Raw genomic sequence first — 22,870 nt, forward strand, 5'->3', positions numbered from 1 at the left:
TGCGAACTGATGTCGATCGGATCTACAGTCGGAATTCCATCGAGGCCAGCAAGAGGTACACCGTTTTCTGCTGCAATGTTCTCATTTTTGATGTGGTGGCTGATATCATTGTCAATGTGTTGAGGTGCTGACTGAGAGTTTGAAATTTTTTAATCCTATAATCAAAGATAATTCAATGAACAAGTGTAAAATAGTGTGTGTTACGAAAGTTTGTATCGGGAAACCACTATTATCCTTTGCCCCACGATGGACACCAAACTGTTTACTCTAAAAACATATAACAATTGAATTTATATTGTGGTTTTAAGTGATACGTGATTTTACTTGGTACAAACTGAGAAAAAATGCAATATTGATATTGAAATTAACTGCAACTAAAACTAAAGCAAGCCAAAGGAAATGTATAGCTTTGATCCTCGAGTTAAGTCGCATTCGAATCAAACAAGTATTTCACTGAAAAATATGAATAAAGTAACAGAGTATTGAGGGCTTAAGAGAAAGGCAGTATATTGCTTTGTTTTGGGAGAATATGATGATGTTTACAAATGATCAGATCCCCTTTATATAGTATGGAAGTCCTACTCTTGGTACAATTCTAAATACAGTAAGAAATCCCATGATTGGCTAATTAATCGGCCTCTTCTTGATACGTGCCGAGATTTGCATCGTGATCCTTGCTCGATTGCGGATATTTCGCCTTTTCGTTATTCGACCCAGTAAGCTTTTCTCAATCTCCATCTTATTCAGTTTCGATCTTGGCCGATCTCAATCTTGGTCGATCTTGGTTTAGGTCGGTCTCGATCTTAATCGGTCTTAGGGTCTCGAGCTCGGCAACTTAACTTTGCACCGTAGTTTGATATAAAACGAAGTTGATCCTTGACTTATTATGCTCCAGCCTAGATCAGTCGCACAAAAAGGGGCAAGCCCGAATTTGACCGTATACACACGTGAACACAATAGCTTTTGTTTAGATTATATATATATATATATATATATGTATTATAGGACCGTAAACCCAGTTATCATTATATATTAATTTAATATTATTATAGGAATCTATAAATTTCGAATCCTCAGAATTCGCATCTGCGAGGCTTTAAGCAGCAACCTATAGGGGCAGTTTTAAATAAGAAAGAAACAGGATCCCGGAGCATGAATTGTTAAGGCTTTCAGCCTTAGATAAATTACAGAGATATGCTACACTCATTATCTCCATGCGATCTATAAATTACGGGTCCGAGCCATGGAATCAATCACTAGTATTTACATAAAGGTAGGTTATCTACATCACATCCTTTTGAGTTGTTGTTCTTTCTGAGACCCTGCATAAACCCGAAATACCATGTGCACCAGGTTGTACACAGTACAATGCTTCATTTATTAATAAATACAAGCACATTACACTAATAATATGTAATATGTTTCATACCTATTCGGGCAATCACTTGCTACAATCGATAAAATTCTGATAGATTATATTCATAAAAGAAAAACACTTAGATTTCTCTAGAGAAAGATCAAAAGAGCAGGATGTGGAATTTGCACATGACTTGTTCAGCTTCTGTTCTTGCATTTCTCCATAGTCTTCGGTGCTGAAGTTAAATTCAGGCAATAATCAGGAAAACTTTTATTTTGTGTCTCGTATAATTTATACTAATTAAAAGAGATATCTCTTTGTCTCACAATTTTGTGAACCCAAATTTTTGTGGACCCAGAAATGTAAGATTGGGGTCCACAAATTTATGAGATAAAAAGGAGCCCAAGACAAGAAGTTAAATTCAGACAATAATCAGTATATTCTAGTCAAGATTCCAAGTGGGCGTTTGGATATAAGAATTGTAAATTTTGGAAAAAAATTGAAAAAACAATCAAGTGAAAATGATATTTAAAAATTAGCATTGTGTTTGGACATGAATATACTTTTATGTTGTTTTTAAATTTTTGTGAGTGATCTGAAGTAAAATTTTTAAAAAATAGCCTTTTAAAGTTTTTTAAATTTTTGAAAAATTCCGAAATTCATCTTTTAGGGAAAATTTAAAAATTTCATAGCCAAACACTGATTTCAAAACAAAATGAATAAATTTTCGAAAAAAATAATATTTTTTATGGCCAAACAGCCCCTAAGTAAACTCAAACTTGTTTAAACGAAGCAAAGGTAAGCATAAATAATACTATAATAATATATATCACATACCTAGTCCTATTGCTTCAGTTCCTTTCATGATGCGCAAACGCTTGCAAGATTCAACAAACATCCTGTTGCGTTGTATGTAATAATGCAAGTAATTATCAAGTGAAAATCCAGCTGATTACAATCAAATCTCAGTAATAATTATTACTTGATAATCTAACAAAAATGATAATTAACCTACTACGATTTATTGTAAAAAGTATTTACATGGTCAATATGTATAACTTGATGAATTCTTTTAAAATAAACTTAATTAAGTTATAAGTGTATATTTACAGTGTAAAGATTTTTTTTACGAAGAATTTTTTCGTAATCGGTATCGTATTTATATAAATAATAATAATAAATAATAAATAAGTATTATCTAACTAATATCATTTCGAGCCTCGAACCTACAACCTTTACAAACCCAAATATAAGCTTGACCAATGGATCAAGAAGTACTACTTGCCAAAAAGAGATGTTATTATTATATATGTTTTATTTTACATAATGCTAGAATAAACATTTAATATTTTATTCCGGATGTAGCGTCGAATGACACCGCTTCCACCTATGTACATCTGCCCCTGTTTTACGCTATAAATATAATTTAATATAAGCTTGACCAATGGATCAAGAAGTACTACTTGCCAAAAAGAGATGTTATTATTATATATGTTTTATTTTACATAATGCTAGAATAAACATTTAATATTTTATTCCGGATGTAGCGTCGAATGACACCGCTTCCACCTATGTACATCTGCCCCTGTTTTACGCTATAAATATAATTTAATATATATTATAACATGTTAATTATTATTTTTATCAGAGATCACCAGTTAGTTTCTGTTATAGAGATTCACATGTACTTTACAAGTGATATAATCGTATACAATATAGTATATTTTGCATCGTCAGTGCATAATATTTAAACTTTTTAATATAATAAAATAGTTGAGGTGTCAAAATTTTACCCCCAAGGGACATCGCCGACAAGCATCCAATCACCATCTTTGTCTTCAAAGGTAGGAACAAAATCACAACTATTCAAAAGATCCATCAGCTTTCTTTCATTCATGAAATCTTTCATGCCTTGGACTTCACAGTTTCCTTTTAGTCAGTACAACATACATAATGTGTTAAACCCAGCAATTTAAAAAATACACTCATCTGATTAAAGTTTAGACACAAAAAGGATAGAATAGCTAGGTGCACAAGGTATCGTGCATTCAAGCAATATTTGGGGAAAGGTCGCACTCAAAAAAATATTATATAAAAACTATTCCACTTTAATACAAGCATTAATGGCTGCTTCCAGAAACCGATTAATCCTTTTTTGAGTAGCAAGTAGCATATGTCTCATTAAAAGAGAAAGCGTTCTCTACCAAGATTTTTTCATTAACAGGACACAAAGACAAAATCTTTGATTAAGGAAAAGGGATCACACCCTACCACCACAATCCTTGGCGGTGAATAACTTAGCTTGTTCTACCAGATTATTTGTCTTATTTTTTAAGCAGTCGATTTTTCTTTTTACGAACAGTTACGTGTTGTTATTCAAGTAATCAGAGAGACTAAAAATATTTTTACATAGTCAATATATAGTAGTTGAATTCCAAAAAAATATAGAAGTGACAATAAAACACAATTAATTTAGTACAATAAATTTTACACTATCAGTGATAGTTAACTTATTGTAGTAGGTTATTTGTCTTACTTTTCTTATAATTAATTTTACTTTTTACGGACAGCAACCTGCAGTATTATTTTCTAAGTTACAAAATAAAGTAAAAATTCTTTTATATTTTCAGCATATTAAAGTTGACTCCAGAAAATATAGAAGTTATTGGAAGATAGTTAGTTAGACATTAGTTATTAGGACTAAAGTGTAATTATTAGGACTTAGAGGTCATTATGATTATTTTAATTTTCTTCCTTGACTACACTGTATATAATTGGTGGTTACAACTGTTAATGAATCAGTTGGAAAATTCTCAAACACTCGTCTTCTTCACGCTTGTAACTCTCTCTCATGGCTGAATTCTAACATGGTATCAGAGCCATGCTGACTGATTCGTGAGGATTTCGATCATCATCTAACCACTTTCCTACTCAATTCGATTGCTCAGTGCTCATTTCGGTCAATTTTTGCTTCAATCGTGAAAATCAATTGCTAAAACTTGTAACCGCCAAATTCTAGGACTGCTCAGCAACAAAGATTCACCAAGTAACGCTCCAACTCAGGCAAACAATGCAGGTAAAATTGATGCACTATCCTCTAATGTACATGTTTCGAATGAGAAAAGTGATAGTTGGATTGTGGACTCGGGAGCCACACATCACATATCCTCTACACTAGACCTGATGAGTGATGTGAACAAAGTGACTGATAATCCATCATGGCAGCAGACATTACATAGCTAAGATAGATTTGCTTAGTCCCTTTGTATGTAATGAACTATGTATCCTCTGTATCCCAGGTTGCTTGAAGAAATGCCTAGATTTGTAGTAGATACGAATGTATTATGTAATCTAGGACTAGATTCAAATTCTGGATAGTAGTTGGTCAGCAACTACTGGGCTATGTACATATATACTTTTTGATTAATACAATTTGAGTTTAATTATAATAAAAAAAGTAACTGATAAGGGAAGAAATAAGGTGACACTGCCAAATGGAGGATGTACAAAAATAGAGCATGTTGGAAGTTCATATTTGTCATCTGTTGATAAATTAAAAATATGCTTCATGTACCTGATTTTAAATTCAATCTAATGTCAGTGTCCAAGCTAACTATAGATCTGAGTTGTGTTGCCATCTTTGTACCTGAACTCTATATGTTTCAGGATCTTTACAATGACAGGGTGAAGGGGATTGGTAAGGAAGATGAGGGACTATTTGTGCTGAAGGGAAATGGAATAAACAACTGGCAGCTCATATTGGTGTAAAGGTCTCAACTAGAGATACAGGGGATCTATGGCACAAAAGGCTATGCTATGCTTCCATTCCTGTAATGCAACATGTTTCTTTCTTACAAAATAAAGTAGATAGTGAAGTGCAAAATAAATGTTTTGTTTGTTATTTAGCAAAACAGTCTCGATTGAGTTCTCCTGATAGTGAAAAAAGGAGTACTAGACCTTTTGAGCTTGTCCACATGGATGTGTGGGGGCCATATAAGAAGGCTACTCATTATATGAAGCATTATTTTCTTACAGTTGTAGATGATTTTTCCAGGGCCGCTTGGAAATTTTTGACGCAGTTTAAGAATGAAACTATTATTTTCTTGAAGCAACTTTTCTGTATGGTTAAAACATAGTTTGATGCCTCTGTTAAAGTGCTAAGAACAGACAATGGGAAAGAGTTCTTCAATAAATAGTAGAGTGAATTCTTGCTATTACATGGTGTCATTCATCAGAGTAGTTGTGTTTACACCCCTCAACAAAATGGGGTAGTTGAGAGAAAATACAGACACATATTGAATACTGCTAGATCATTAAGGTTTTAGAGTAATGTACCAAGTATGTTTTGGGAGGAGTGTGTACAAACAACAGTATATATCATAAACAGACTACCTTCTAAGATCTTAGATGGAAAGAGCCTTTTTGCTATGCTGCATGGTAGAGAAGCCTCCATAGCCCATCCAAGAGTTTTTGGATGTTTGTGCTATGCTACTAATTTAGTGATAGAGGACAAGTTTGCTGCTAGAGCAAGAAGAGTTGTACATATGAGATATTCAACCACCCAAAAAGGATATAGGTTGTGTGACTTAACCACTAAATGCTTCTTTCTTAGCATGTATGTATCTTTCAGGGAATCTGAATTTCCATTCAAGGAGGTACAACAACATTTACTCACACAAGATAACCTTGAAACTAGTTTTTTGCAGCCTGATATGTCAGCTTCTGAAGATGATATTCCAACAGTCAGTGGTCCAGAAGAGTCTTCCCAAGGTCTTTACTCAGATGAAGAACCAAGAGGACATTCTCCTACTGAGCCAACTATAGGCAACCATGATGAATTTGCATCACACATGGAGGAGACTAGTGAACTTGCAGTGACAAATCATAATGCAGAAGAGGTTGCAGGTGAGATACCTAATGATGCAGACTCTGATTTTGCAAATCATGCAAAACCAAAAGAGATTGTTGCTCCACTTGAAGCTGAGACATATGTTGAACATGATACTTTGTACACAGCAGAAGAGATACATCATGTTGAATCTAGTTCTAATGTTCCCGTTAGACAATCTTTTTGAGTGAAACACCCTCCTATATGGCAAAAGGATTAAGTGGTGCAGCTTCAACAGTCATCAAAGTGTAATTACCCAATCTCCAACTTCTTGTCTTATGAAAACATGTCTCCCAAGTACAAAAGTTATGTGTCAGTTTTCTCAGTACTTAAAGAGCCTCACACCTTCAAGCAAGCTATCAAAGATGAGAGGTGGATCACTGTTATATATTAGAAGAAAATAGAACATGAGAGGTGGTAGACCCGCCCCTGGGAGAACTTCTATTGGATCTAAATGGGTCTACAAAATAAAATATAAAGCTGATGGGGAAATGGAAAGATTCAAAACTCGACTGGCAGCCAAAGGGTATAATCAACAGGAGGGATTGGACTATCATGAGACATTTTCACCGGTGGCAAAGATGGTGACAGTTAGGTCTGTGATAGCTTTAGCAGCCTCCAAAGATTGGACCCTATACCAGATGAATGTGTTTAATGCTTTTATTCAAGGTGATCTATTTGAAGAGATTTATATGGATTTGCCACAAGGCTTTCAAAGGCAAGGGGAGCAGAAGGCGTGCAAATTACTGAAATCCTTATATGACCTCAAACAGGCTTCGAGACAATGGAATTTAAAACTCACAGAAGCCTTGGTAAGTGCAGGTTTTATACAGAGTACTTTTGATTATTCTATATTCACCAAGAAGTCAGGAATAGACATTGTGGTTATCCTAATCTATGTGGATGACTTATGCACCAGTTATGGGAGTGTTGATGAAGAGAGGAGTTGTGGACACGTTAACTGGTTTCTACGATTCTGATTAGGTAGCATGCCCAATGACAAAGAGGTCTGTTAGTATGCATTCAAATTTGGTGATTTCTTGGTTTCATGGAAATTAAAAAAAAAACATACTGTCTCAAGAAGTAGTGCAAAAGCAGAGTATCATAGCATGTCATCAGCAGTCTCAGAAATTGTGTGGCTATTGCGTCTGTTCTCAGAATTGGGAGTCTCTGTTGTTCAACCAGTCACATTGTTTTCTAATAGTAAGGCATCAATGTAAATTGCTGCAAATCCCATCTTTCACGAGCGCACCAAACACATCGAGATAGATTGCCATTTCATTTGAAAGCGCATTAAAGAAGGTTTATTGACTACTCAGTATGTCTCATCCAAGGATCAACAGGCAGATCTTCTCACAAAAGGACTAGCATCAGGACAACATCGTTTTTTACTGAGCAAGCTGGGTGTATTGTACATTCTCCACCCTCCAGCTTGTGGGGGAGTATTAGAAGATAGTTATTTAGACATTAGTTATTAGGACCAAAGTGTAATTACTAGGACTTAGATGTCATTATGATTATTTTAGTTTTCTTCCTTGACTATACTGTATATAATTGGCGGTTACAACTGTTAATGAATCAGTTGAAAAATTCCCAAATACTCATCTTCTTCACGCTTGTAGCTCTCTTCCATGACTGAATTCTAACAAAAGTACTCCATAATAGGTCAAAAATAGAACTAACTTATATATACTGAAACTGTGAACTGTAATTTAACAAGTTATAGCAAGTTACACACCTTATCATTTAAGTAGCTAATTTTAACTTTTTTTTACAAGGTAGTTATATGTAGTTATCTTCTAGGTGACCTGATCGTTATTTTTAATTTGACTTAGTGAGTATAGAGGTTAAACTCCTGAAAATATAAGAAGTTCTTCCTATGTCTCAATTTATATGATGATATTTAACTGGGAGGAGTTTAAGAATAAAAAAGATGTAAAATTTGTGTAAAATAAGTCATAAAAGTTTATCTGAATTATTACATTAAGGTAAAACAAAAAGTTTAAAGTTAATTATTACTCTATTAGTCCAATTTGTGTGGTAGAATTCGAATTTCGAGAGTGTTTTTCTTTGACCGTAATATTTTTATATGCCTTTTAGACACTTTAAATTGTTAATTATTATGGTTTGTAATACTGTTTATGTAATTTTCAAAATTATATATATTTTGTTTAAAAAAACTTAAAGATTCTACCCCTGAATTCACGGTCAAAATTAAGAAGTTTGACTTTTGAGATTCGAGTTCCGCCATATAAATTAGGACAGAGGGAATACTATATATATGAAAAGATATCTTTCTTTTTGCGACTAACTAAAAGAAAGAGTGTCACATAAATTAAAACAGACGTGCATGACATACCAATAGTGAAGGAACTGAACATGTTGGATAAGGCATCAGATAGTTGTTGATAATTCTTGTACATGTTTAAGTCCACTTTTCTAAGGTAAGGTGCACCATCCATACTGACTTTGACTAAAGCAGCAGCAGCAACATGTAATATATTCTTCCTGAAGGACCTCACTGGTGGCCAACCCACAACTTGGGCCCTGAATTTGTGCTAAAAATTTAATATGTAATATATAATGCATATATAATTTATCTATACTTTTTAGGAGAAGTAAACAGTAAACTCGACATATCAGTATATCAGTTAAACACTTTTGTTTATAGTTTATACTATAAATTAAGTAAGTTTTACATTATGAGATTACCTAAAACAAATTACTTAAAAATTCAACTACAAATAATTGTATACAGTAAACATGGATTGGAAAAGAGTGCAAATAATTGCTATAGCCATTTAAAAAGTCCGAGCAACATAGGCTCTGATTATCACTAGCGCTTGACTATAACCGAGGATTGAGGACAGTGGGATAGTTAGGATTCCTCCACGTTTAACTAGAATCTCAAAGTCGAGTCCTTAAAAACAAAAAAAAATTCTTGGGAGAGAGCGCTTCAACCTCCTTAGTGGACTTACACGACGAGAAAGATTTCGAATACAGAATGCCTTAAAAAAAGTAAAGTAAATAAAATACACACGTACTTGGCAGCTTGATTCTCTGTTAGTTTTGAAGAAAGGTTGAGCTTCAAATCCACTTCTTCACTGAAATCTCTTTTCCCATTAGAATTATTATAAGTTTCATGAGCTTTTTTTCTTTCTCCTCCACAAGGCAACCCTAGCCTTAACTCTGTCTCCTCAAAATCCATTAATATGATGTTCTTTTCCTGTTTGTTATATTTGAGAATTTTTGGTTTTTGAGAGAAAAGTGAAAGTTAAATATAGGTTGAGAGAAGAAATAACTAGCTTGGATTTGGAAAGTGTTAAGTTGTTAAAATATTGATCTTTTGGTTCTATTTTATATGGCAGGATTCGGAACACCAAGATCAAACTACTTAAATTTAGTGTGAATTTAGATATAGAATTTTTCAAAAATTTAAAATAAAATTTACATTTTAGAAACTAGAAACAAAATATTAGTGTAAGTTATACTTGAATAATTCAAAATAATTATAGAGTACTTTTAAAATTTTGGTTAAAGAAAAGTATTTTTCATTATGGGAATAATAATACAATCAAACATCTCTATTATGACTCAGCTTTATAACAATATTTGACTAGGCCAAGGTTTTTTGGAACCGATGTTTCATGTTAACTTATATTATATGTTTTCTACAAAAGTATTTCATTATAACAACCAAGAAATGTTGAAACAAATATCGTTGTTATAAAAAGATTAGACTGTAATACGCTGTTAATGAAAATGCTACTCCTTTAACGAACATATCTAACATGAATTCAGATTAGTCGGCCACCGATTTCGAATAGGAGGGATAATTAACAAAAATAAAAGGAAACATGGACATCTAATTGAAGAGATGTTAGAAGGGTGTGTTTGGGCTAAAAAGAGTGATTAAAATGGCAAAGGTCACTGGGAATGGGTTGCTTTAGTCTTTACTCACTTTGATAAATGAATTTTCGACACTTAGCTAAGCTTGTGAACTGGATTCCTAATCTTGTATTGGATCAAAATTTGATCCTATCATGGTCTTGTGCCGTCCTCTCATGCAATATTGCCATTCCTGCCTCAATTTTCAAGTTATAATTAGTCTACTTTTTTACGGACAATTGTTATTTATTAGGTGACTTGATGTATAATAGTAGGAGTATAAATAAATTTCCATATGTTTTTCGCATATAAAAAGTTAAACTAAAAAATGAATAATAACCTAAATCCATATATATATATATTTGGACCAGTGCGGACTGCATGTGTGCACGTCAATTATATTAATGGTTTGTCTAGAATTATGACATAACTCAATAATTGAAGTAGCACTTTTTTCCCCTTAAAAGACAACATTGTCTATTTTACACCTCTATCAGGATTGAATATATTATCAGCTTTATCATTCCAAGAACTTTTCATAATGCATGCATGTAAAACTCAGTATATGTCACGACCCAAGTTCTCCCTCCATGAACATGTCGTGACGGCACCTAGTCTTTACGACTAGGTAAACCTAACAATTTGCAGAAAAAAGAAATAAAGATACGAAACTAGCAATTTACGGGTAATATAATAGAAATAAGATGTCGATCGGCATATACAGTAACAACACTCTCGATGAATATTAACACTCCAAAAACTCGGAATCTCATGAATCATAAACTAGAGGAAATACATAATGTCTAACTCCGGAAGTCTAAACAAAGTAATTACAGAAGGTCTATAACTAAAAGAGAGAGTAGAGAGGGACTCCTCGGTGTGCGGACGTGACAAATATACCTCAAAGTCTCCGAGAATCACCTCGCCTCACTGATAGTATGGCTGAGCCGAAGAACCTGGATATGCACGCGAAAAACATGTACAGGAAAGGGCATGAGTACACCACAGCGGTACCTAGTAAGTGTCAAGCCTAACCTCGGTCGAGTAGTGATGAGGAAGGTCAGGCCCCTACTGATTATATACATAAAACGAGGTAAGACAGTACAAATTGTAACAATATAATTAAAGCACTAACAGTTGATAGAGAATAAAATCACAGGAAAAATAAAATCAGTACACAAAAATAACAACAGGGGATCTCCCGGGATATCGTCCAGTAGTCCCAAACGTAAATGTGTAGAGGATCTCCCCGAATACCAATCTGTAGTCCCAAAGTAAATATCCAATACATGGAAATCCCCCGGGTGTCGTTCCGTAGTCCCAAATATAAACGTGCAGGGGGATCTCCCAGAATACCGATCCGTAGTCCAAAGTAAACATGCAGGGGGATCTCCCGGGATATCGTCCCGTAGTCCCAAAGTAAACAAACAACAGTAGCAAGAAGGAAACTACAGTTCTATTCGTGAATAAACAGGAATTCTACTATAAACATGCTGCACAAAAAACAAGTAAGCAGTTAAAGCAGGTAAAACAATTAGAACACATAGGCATGCTTTTCCTAAGCTAAACAAGAGGCTTCAAGTACAAGAAATGCTCAATTACAAGAAAAACACAGATATTTACTTAATAAAAAAAAGGGGTTTTCAACAATTAACACGTGTACACACTCGTCATCTCACGTACACGGTACTCATATAACAAACAACACCAAAATCCTAAGGGGAGTTCCCGTAGTCCCAAATATAAACGTGCAGGGGATCTCCCGGAATACCGATCCGTAGTCCCAAAGTAAGCATGCAGGGGGATCTCTCGGGATATCGTCCCGTAGTCCCAAAGTAAACAAACTACAGTTCTATTCGTGAATAAACATGAATTCTAATCTAAACATGTTGTACAAAATACAAGTAAGCAGTTAAAGCAGGTAAAACAATTAGAACACATAGACATGCTTTTCCTAAACTAAACAAGAGGCTTCAAGTATAAGAAACGCTCAATTACAAGAAAAACACAGATATTTACTTAACAAAAAATGGGGGTTTTCAACAATTAGCATATGTACGTACTCACCTCACGTCCACGTCACTCATTTAACAAACAACACCAAAATCCTAAGGGGAGTTCCTCCACACAACGTTAGGCAAGCCACTTACCTCGAACTAGCTCAAAAATCAATCTGAAATCACGCTCTTGCCACGAGTATCCAATTCCGGGTGGCTCAAATCTAATCAAATTAATATCATAACGTAAATACAACTACAAACAACTAACTTATCTAATGAAATCGAAGCTAAGGCAAGAAAATAGAAAAATACTAAAAAATCCTCCCCGGGCCCACGCCTCGAAATCGGATAAAAGTTACGGATTATAAACCCCCACTCGCTCACGAGTCTAACCATACCAAAATTAATTACTCCAATCCGATACATAAATCTTGATCAAAACCCCAAAATTAGGCCTAAGAACTTTTCCAAAATTTTTCCCAATTTCTCACCCCAAATTCGAAATTAGATGATGAATTCATATTTAGATAAATGGGTTATAAGCAAAAAGGAGTTAAGAATCATTACCGGCAAACTCCCTCCGAAAATCTTTCCAAAATTCATCTCCTACCAACCTCCCAATTCAATTTTGTGATATGAACTCAAAACCCTCGATTTTGAACTTTATGTACTGCCCAGATGCGACCTTAATCGCGATCGCGAAAGCTCCCACGCGATCGCGAAGAGCAACTTCGCTGGCTCCCAGATTTACCCTACGCGAACGCGATACTCTCCACGCGAACGCGATGCTTGCACTTCTCAGGTCTACACGATTGTGGTTGACCTCACGTGATCGCGAAGAGAAACTCCCACTCCACAGCTGCCTAACTTCTTCTTCTTCGCGAACGCGGCATAACCCACGCGTTCGCGATTCAACCTTCTACCACGCGTTCTCATACCTTTTCCCGCGATCGCGAAGAGCAAAACTCCCTCTGCCTCAGCTAAGCCTTCGCGATCGCGAGCCTCCTTACGCGATCACGATGAAGGAAAGTTTGCAACAGAAAAACTAGAAAAATCTGATCCTTCTCCAAGTCCAAAAAGGGTCCGTTGAGCATCCGAAACACACCCGAGGCCCCCAAGACCTCAACCAAACATACCAACCAATCCTAAAACATCATACGAACTTAGTCCAACCCCCAAATCACATCAAACAACGCTAAAACCACGAATCATCCTCCAATCCAAACTTAAAGTACTTGAAATTCAACCGATGTTGAAACCAACCAAACCAAGTCTGATTGATTCCAAATTTTGCACACAAGTCCCATTCAATACTACAAAGCTATTCCAACTATCAGAATCGGATTCCAACCCCGATATCAAAATTTTACTATTGATCCAGAAACTTCAAAAATTTAACTTTCGGCATTTCAAGCCTAAATAAGCTACAGACCTCCAAAACACGATCCAAACACACCCCTAAGCCCGAAATCACCCAACGGAGCTAACGGAATCGACGGAATTCCATTCCGAGACCATCTTCATACTGCCCCAACTACGGTCCAAATTATAAAGTTTAAGCTCTTATTTAGGGACTAAATGTGCCAAAACACTCCGAAACTCAAAACGAATCTTCCCGGCAACTCATAATAGTAGAAATAAACACGGGAAAAGCAGTTAATAGGGGATCGAGACGTTAATTTTTAAAACGACCGGCCGGGTCGTTACAGTATATGTGAGCTTACTCACATTGTCGATCAATCCCTAGTCCGGATAATGAGGGTTGCGATAAAGTGGCCATCAACGTAAAACTTATTAATTTATGATGAATTCTTATAATGCAGATATATTGGAATGTTTGGGGTGCACAGTCGGGCGTTTGGTGCGTAAGCCTCACAGAACTAAGTCTAACACATGATGCTTAGGGCGTTTTGCAAGAGCCCCGCCCCAGAGTGAACCCCGAGACGAGTCCTAAAAAGCCTTTTAAATATTGTTGTAGACGCATGTAAAAACACAGTTTAACATTTGTCCTCATCACTTGCTTCTTCTTTTTTCTCTTCGTTTCAGTATTAATTATTCCCTCCGGTTCACAATAAGTGACCAATTTGCTTTTTCATTTTGGTTCAAAATAAGTGTCCAGTTATGTAATCAAGAAAGAATTCAATTTATTTTTTACAAAATAACCCCTATGTACATATCCCTAAAAAGTTTTCTTACTCCTCACATTAAATGTTTAATTAAGGGTAGTTTAGTCATAGTAGGTATTTTTGTATAAAATTTAGTATTTTCTTAATGGGCGTGGTAAAAGCAAATTGGTCACTTATTGTGAACCGGAGGGAGTAATACTTAGCAAATAGTCATCGTTAATTGAGTCTCTAATCATAAATTTCTTCATATTAAAGCCCGTGCAAGAATTCAATTACTTGCAGCTAGCACGTCCATATTAATTTTTTTACTTAAAGTCAACGCAGGTTGCTTGATCCTAAACAAAAAAATAAGTAAGACTATACCTAAGTTGTGGGGGTGGGTGGGTAAAAGAGAGAAAATGCAGGGGCGGATCGAACCCCCTAATTAAACGAAATGCATTTCGGAAGAATTTTGAACTTCCCCCTAATTAAACGAATTCTGAATTCGTTCACGAAGAAAAGAAGTAAGAATGTGTCAGATGTTTGTCTAGATTTTCTTATCATAATTGATTTTCCTATCTTATGAAGGAAAGGACAACATATTTATCATAATTGAGTTTTCCTTCTTTTTAGAAGAAAAATACAAATTTCTTATATTTGGCTAGTCCTTTTTCTGGTAGGAAAATGGTTGGAGTTCTATAAATTGAAGATCCGTCCTTTTCATTCAGCAACATCCACAATGTAGCCATAGGGGGCTTGAGAGTCTTGTGTAGGGGGAGAACTTTATGAGACTAGTGTTAGTGTGTCACTTGTGTTTGCCTCTTCGTGAGGTTGTTCTCTCGATATTTTGTACTCTCTTTTATATAGTGGATTGCTCATCTCCGCGGTAAACGTAGGTCAGTTGATCGAACCACGTTATACATTTATGTCTCTTTTGATATATTTCTCTTTTGTTATCTTATTTATCGGCGTTAAAGATTTTGCTTTGCTAGCTTCTTTTTTCCGGTCCTAACAGAACGTACTAGGAATATATAGCTAAGGGACCCAAACCGTAGGGATAAAAGCATGTGCAGAGACTCAATATTTCATAGTCTGCATGTGAACTTGTTGGAGCTTTGTCACCATAGAGTCAAACCCTATTCCATGTGCGCCACTGTAGGGCATCCCACTTAGCCCTTCCCCTGCATCGCTAGCTCCCACGCAAAGATTCAGAAATTAAATTTTATAAATTTTGATGTGGAATTTCATATTGTGAACTCCCAATTTCAAATTGTAATGAGTTATATTGTAAGAACCTAATGAACGAACTTATCTACAACTTAACAGAAGGATGAATTCGGTCGTACCAAATTTTAATCGTTAAAATAATTCAAGAATCAACATTTAATTAATGAGTCAGAAATGATGATCATAATTCATAGGCAACATTGCTAGAAATCATTTATCGATGTTCCTATGTTTCTATATACTTGTAGACAAAGTTGTTGGACGGCGGTTTAATTGATAAGTTTTGGAATTACAGTCATCAATTAAATAAAAGAGTAAAAGAAGGATTCATTTCAGCACATAGATACCAGATCTTATATATATAAAAAGAAAGTTTCTGCGATAAGTTTTGGTGCTTCTCCTTATGTTGAACTCTTCGTTCTATCTGTCAGTGTTCTAGCTATCCGAAAGCAAAGAGCAACTAGCATGGACTGACGATAAGACATAAACTGGTAAATAATTGACGTGTATACAAACTAGTGTGAATATCATCGTTATAAAAAAGAAAGTCTTAGTTGGCAAGGATTGCCCGGGTTGGTTGGGTAAATAGTATCACACATGGAAGACCTGAGATTGATTCTCCTTACCGGCAACTTTCCATGGGAATTTTTCACCGAAAAAAAAAGTTTAAAATGTGACATTAAATGAGTAGGCCATTTACAGAAATCCTTTTTTTTTATTATCAGCAAACGAAATTATATTGATTCAAATTGTGTCATTACAAGGAGCTTGTTGCAATACATTACAAAAACGACAACTAAAATGTCGATCGTTGAAGGTGATCACATTCCAAACAGGTGGGATTGTAGGATAAGTATGTTGTACATGGAGACTTCACCAATCTTGGGGAGACAGTGCCTTGCCGATCAGCTATAAGGTGTGGTAGCAAAAAGAATGATACCTGGGTGAAGATTGTTGTGTAGTCACTAGCATCAGCAGATGAACCATGTTGAGCGAAAGTATAAAAACTTATATTTACACAAATCCTAAAATATCTATAAAAATAAATAGAGAGAATTTTGAACTGGCAAGAGTAAGCTGGCAGTGATGGTCAAATGGGTCTTGCTTAGCTTTTAACTTACAGCTATCAATTTGGATTTTATTTGCTTAAAGAACTTTCCCTCTTCATAACACATTGTCACGACCCAAAACCCAATTGATCGTGATGGCATCTAATACAATCCGTTAGGTGAGCCAATAAACAACTTTTCAATTCCAGTGATATTAATAAAATAATTAAAATAGAAGAAATTATCTGAATCTTATACATTCCCAAGGACTAGTTGTACAAATCATGAGCTTCTAAGATTAGAATTTACAAACCTGGTATGAAATAAATACATCATCTGTTCGAAAAGTACATAAATATATTTTTATGATCTAAGGCTACCACGAACAAGAGGCAGCTACAACCGAAACGCAGGTACGTCTTCAATTCCAGCTCCCGTGGATCACAACAGCATCAACAGCCAACATCGATCTGCATGCAAGGTGAAGAAGTGTAGTATGAGTACAACCGACCCCATGTACTCAATAAGTAACAAACCTAACCTTAGGTTGAAAGTAGTGTCAAGCTGGAACAAAGATCGGGTCCAATACCAATGGCCAACAACAGTTCATAACAACGTAAAACAAGTAATGAAAAAAGTAACTCACAGATGAAATGCTCAGCTTTCTCATAGTTTCCCAAAAAATAGTTTCGCTTTTCAAATATATTAGTGAAAATCCAAATCTTTTACCGAAACCGTCGAAAATACAAGTAAGTTTGAAAACTGTAATTTTTTCCAAAAATCCTTTCAACAATGAATAAGATGTTTTATTTTTCTTTCTAGATAGTAAGTGTAAAATACCTCTGTATGCCCATATGTCAATATGTGTAAGAAGTCATGAATGACATAATACCGTACAACATGAGGAAAATACATCTCTATGCCTGTATGTCATGTGTGCATGTCAATGCAAGGTATCTCATAGATGAACTCATGTACTCACTCTCTCAGAGTACTCAATCTCCTTGTTTCACACTTTTCACTCATCATGCTCAATCACTCAATACTGTATATGGTCAATTTGGCCGGGGGAAGATTCATCACGAAATATATACATCAACTGACCATCAGTCACTCAATACTGAGTAGGGCCAAATCCAGCCCGTGGGGATGATCCATCCCTTAATATAATCAATCGCGCTCACTAGGGGTGTGTCCAAACTCCAAAGGGGCTCCTTCAGCCCAAGCGCTATTATAGATCAGTATAACCGCTGTGGCGCAACCCGATCCCATAAATGTCACTCATAATCAGGCCCTCGGCCTCACGTAATCATCAACCTCTCCAATCTCTCGGGCTCACAATGCCATGAAACTAGCCCAAAATGATGATATGAGTGTCAATAAATGGTAACAGAGACTGAGATATGATATGCATATGAATGCGTATGATAGAGTATATAAAGCAATGAAAGCAGATAGCTCAACATCAGAAATGACCTCAGTGGGTCCCAACAAGATAAGCATGTAGCCTAAACATGGTTTCTAACATGGATCACAACTCAATAGCTCAAGTATGTAGAAATTTCATGGTTACAAGTAAGATCAGGTAATTATACAGTACCACAGAAATAATGGAGACACAATTCACACATTGCACGCCCACACGCTCGTTACCGCTATGTGCGTCACCTCAACACCAATCACATAGCATGCAATTCGGGGTTTCATACCCTCATCACTAAGTTTAGAAGTGTTACTTACCTCGAACAAGCCAAATCCAATACTCAGCAAGCCAAACGATGCTCTAAAAATGTCATCCCACATGTACCGACCTCCGAATGCTCGAAACTAGCCAAAAGCAACTCAAATACATCAAATAATGCCAGAGGAAACAAACCCAATCGATAAAGGTCGAATCTTTAATCAAAATTTCAAAATCGACCAAAATGTCAAACTGGGGCCCGCGCCTCAGAACCCAACAAAACTTACAAAATCCGACAACTCATTCAATTATGAGTCCAACCATACTAGTTTCACTCAAATCCGACTCAGAATCGATGTTCAAAACTCAAAATTTGCATTACGAAATTTTAGGCAAAACCCCCCCATTTCCTCTAATTTACAATTCAATTACCAAAAATGAAGATGGATTCACGAAATATAATCAAAACTGAGTAGAGAACCCTTATCCCAATTCATATGGTGAAAATCACCTAAAACATTATCCAAATCCGAGCTCCCCGACCCACACATGTTAAATGAACAAAACCCTCGATTTAATACTGTACTGCCTCATTTCTTATGCCAAATGATCCCAAAAGTCGCTTTTGATGCCTTCAACAGATTCGTTGTAAAATTCTAGTCAAGTTAGGCTCTTGAATCATTCCATTTGACCTTATATTGAAGGAGATATGTTGGTTTCAATATTTGAAAATAGTGCAAATTTTTAAATACGAAGTCTATGGCAATTTCATAATTAATCTAAAAAATATAGCAACCCAATTCTTAGTAAAATGACCATAAAAACTTCATACAGTGTCCATATTTGACGTTTCGGTTTTTCTATGCCTGCGCAATTATGATACGCATCTAATGCTTCAATCGATACAGAAATTGAAGCTCATTTGCTTAATGTGGTATCATTTATGCTTGAAGAAACAACGTCAAAATATAAGAAAAACGAGTGCAACATAGCCCAAACCTATCCGAAACTTACCCGAGCCCCTCAGAATCCCGTACGAACATACCAAAAAGTCCCATAATATAATACGGACCTACTCGAGGTCTCAAATCACGCATAACAATACTGAAACAACGAAACGCATCTCAAATCAATCTTAATGAATTTTCGAACTTTCGACTTCAAAAACACTCGCACCGAACATATCAAATCAACTCGGAATGAACTCAAATTTTGCACACAAGTCCTAATACATCATATGGAGCTACTCGTACCCCCAAACTACTGAGCGAAGTGCAAATGCTCAAAACGACCGATCGGGTCGTTACATTCTCCCCCACTTAAACATACGATCGTCCTCGAACGTGCCAAGAGTTGTTCCTAAGCCGTCAAACCACCATGTAACCTTACCATGTACATACTCGGGGGTGATCCCACGTCACCTTATACCATATAGGCTTGACAACACAACATAACTGAAGATCATTACTTCAACCTTAGTTCGTAAACCACAAAATCCAATTTCCAACATCCGGAATTTACTACATGACCCCAACTTCACATCTACACACTGTATAAGTCTACACAAGTTGTATCAATCCATAACCACAACCCAAGATGTAATCACCCGACATACCACACGACTCGCATACTCGTAGCAAAATTTCTGATCACAGTAGCTGCTCAAAACAACCCAATACCGGTAATAAACCTCATGTAAAAAAAAACCTCATTCTAAAACCTTTGTGTATTGTAAATGATGAAAGAAACACGCAGAAACTCATAACCATTCATCATAACAACAAGTTATAGAGCTCCCTCTCCTTCAACAAAAACTATATCCAATTTCAAGCTGATCAGCGACATTATCCTTTCAAATATACCGCAATCAAATCCGATAGCACCCATTCTAGGTCTGGCGACCTCAATTTATCAAATACAAGCTACTCCACTAACATGCCTCACTAATACTATCTAGAGCCACAAACCGTGCAATCTGTGCACCAATATGCAACAATTCAAATGTATTTGAACATAGAAAATGACTCCATTGAGAGAACTGCCCCGCAAGCTCAACAAGTACCACCACAACACAATTTTAAGTACCAATCACACACCGTAGAACCAAAACACACGAATCTAACACAAAGGATCATATCCCAACATAACTACGCTGCAATGCGCAACCCCATCCAAACACTGGTCCATATGAAATACCTCAAGTCACAATGCTCAAAATCAACAACCACGCGCAATTTGATGTTTAGTACCAAAAGTGCACGACCATAACCATTGAAGAAAAAAACTCAATACCATAGTCCGGAATGAATATAATCAATCTGCAATCAATCATTCAACACCCCAATATCCATCTCGCTCAAATTCTGCCATAAGGCCCAAATAGAACCGCACCATGTGTGTATATAACCAACGAATCACAATTCCTTGTAGCATAAAAGGGTGACTCATAGAGCATCTCAGAACACGAATAAGCTTAACTCTAACCGAATATCACATCCCTCAACAACAGCAGTACTGAGTCAACCAATCCGACCTGGTGTAGAACACACATACTCATTGGGCCTATCAATGGACCCCAAATCAACTCTAGTCACCCAAAAATAGATACATAACCCTCTGAAAGTCCACAATGACTGAACCATAAAGCATACTATTATATGTCTAGCTTTGGCCACATCTTCATAGTCCACAACCACTAAACAATCTTTTTCTAACAACTCCCGGTATCCAAATTCATAGAACACATGAATCACCTTATCTGATCCTAACTCCACCGCCCGAATATCTAACACATCTCTCATACACGATCATCCCACGGGGAATACTTATATAATTCTTCCGTGTCACATAGAAAAATCTAAATATCAGTAATCGATCAACCAAGCGAGTACCGCAATACTAATAAAGCATCTATAAGTCAAAACACAATGCGCCTTCCGAGATGCGCACCCTTCTCAGGCAAAACCAAGCAGTTATAGCATTCATCTAAACATCGAAAACCGTCTATGCCATCTACGAAACCATGACCTTGCACATGCAAACCTCAATCCCACATAATTCACTGCATATATCATGTCATTATATGAAAAATACGAGAACCTTATAATAAATTTTGAATCACAAGTAGAATACATATCCAATCTGTCAGAAACCTTCCATTTGATCCTATCCAATAGGAAATCACAATACTCAACATGCTCCTCTCGCCAGTAGGAAATATCCACCTCGAACCGTGATAGAAATCATCGAGAACTCTTTGGAAATCCATTTGCACATAGCCAAGCTATCAGAACCGAATCCCTCTAACTCAACTAAGCCAACAGTCACCAAAACCCAAGTGTACTACCATAAAACACCTGTAAAGACTCACCACATCATAAGTACCCAAAGAACCGATCATATCCATTACGATGTTGATCCAACCTACTACTAAACTGTCATATTTCTCCGAGTTCCTTTTGAATTGCCTTCAAATTGATACTTCTCCTCGCCATAATATCACAACCCTCAACCAAAACTTACCATACGAGACCCTAGCATAAAACAACACCTCCCTAAGGCTCATAAGCCATTGTATTCCTTCTTAAGCACCCGAAAAGTACCACAACTGAGACACCTACTCTGAAGACACCTTCTACGAATCTAAAGTCATTTTCTTCACCTTCATGATACTGAATATATAATCCATAATGATATAGATATACCGCGAGTCTCGGCACCATCTAATGCAAATCTCATACCCTAGCCATATACAAATCCTGAAAATTTCCAATTGCTACATATAAATCTTGAATCCATTAGAACCATTCTTGAGAGTCATCCACTCTACTCAAACATCAATTGCATCGCCCAAACGGGACGAACGATCTGTGCCATATTAGCATGACAACCCATAAGAAGTAATCTCACCTTAACGCAACCAAACAAATTCCTACTCAATGCACACTACATCCTTCACGAATAACCACTCAAATGTCCCATGATTCCCATTTACCTATAGTGTGTAATACAACCCGTATCCAGAAATATTTTTACTCGAGTCATCCTGGATCTCAACCTCTGCAAGTCATAACTGATTCACAAGTACCTCAAACCAAAACTATTACAACACATACCGTGTAATCAACTCGTTGATAGAAAACTCCCTTACTTGGCTCAAAGCCATGGAATAAAACATCTGATAACTCAGAATAACCATACTCCATTACTGTCATAATACCGCAGTGAGATTCAACTCAATCTTTCATAAGCTCATGTAACAACCCATATAATACCTTAAATCATCTTCTAAGCTCGCATTCATCCTCGTGACGGTCCTGTCAACTTTCTCAACCAATCCAAACTCAAATCGCAACACCTATAACCCACTAGTAGAAGAAAACTCTTCACACAACATCATAAGAGTCACACATCTGTAGATTACCCCGCGAGTGATAACCCACCCGCTTAGCCTCAAACTGACACCTCTGTATACCCTTTCACAACCACAACTACTACGCCATCACTTAATTTTTCTGAGTCTGAACTCACAACAAGACATGAAAATCTACTTCACTCCACAATTAAACAACATGAAAGATCCCTCAATACACCCATAACTTGAGACTATACGTCAATTCAAGACAAAAATCAAGCACCCAATAGTCCGTTTTACTTCTCAAGCAAACTCTTTTTG

The 22,870-nt window shown here is 36.2% G+C and overlaps 1 protein-coding gene across 1 annotated transcript; it reads right to left on the reverse strand.

Annotated features, from left to right (window-relative positions):
* Window positions 1-1,357: 1,357 nt before the first annotated feature.
* Window positions 1,358-9,588, reverse strand: LOC142179370 (auxin-responsive protein IAA16-like). Its single transcript, XM_075249101.1, has 5 exons — window positions 9,290-9,588; window positions 8,605-8,792; window positions 3,151-3,286; window positions 2,195-2,256; window positions 1,358-1,592 (listed from the first exon to the last, which is right to left on the reverse strand). Exons 1-5 carry the CDS (start codon window positions 9,451-9,453, stop codon window positions 1,555-1,557), a joined length of 588 nt encoding a protein of 195 aa, XP_075105202.1. The 5' UTR covers window positions 9,454-9,588; the 3' UTR covers window positions 1,358-1,554.
* Between the last annotated feature and the right edge of the window lie 13,282 nt (window positions 9,589-22,870).

Source organism: Nicotiana tabacum, chromosome 3 (genome assembly GCF_000715075.1).
Source record: "Nicotiana tabacum cultivar K326 chromosome 3, ASM71507v2, whole genome shotgun sequence".
Taxonomy (NCBI): domain Eukaryota; kingdom Viridiplantae; phylum Streptophyta; class Magnoliopsida; order Solanales; family Solanaceae; genus Nicotiana; species Nicotiana tabacum.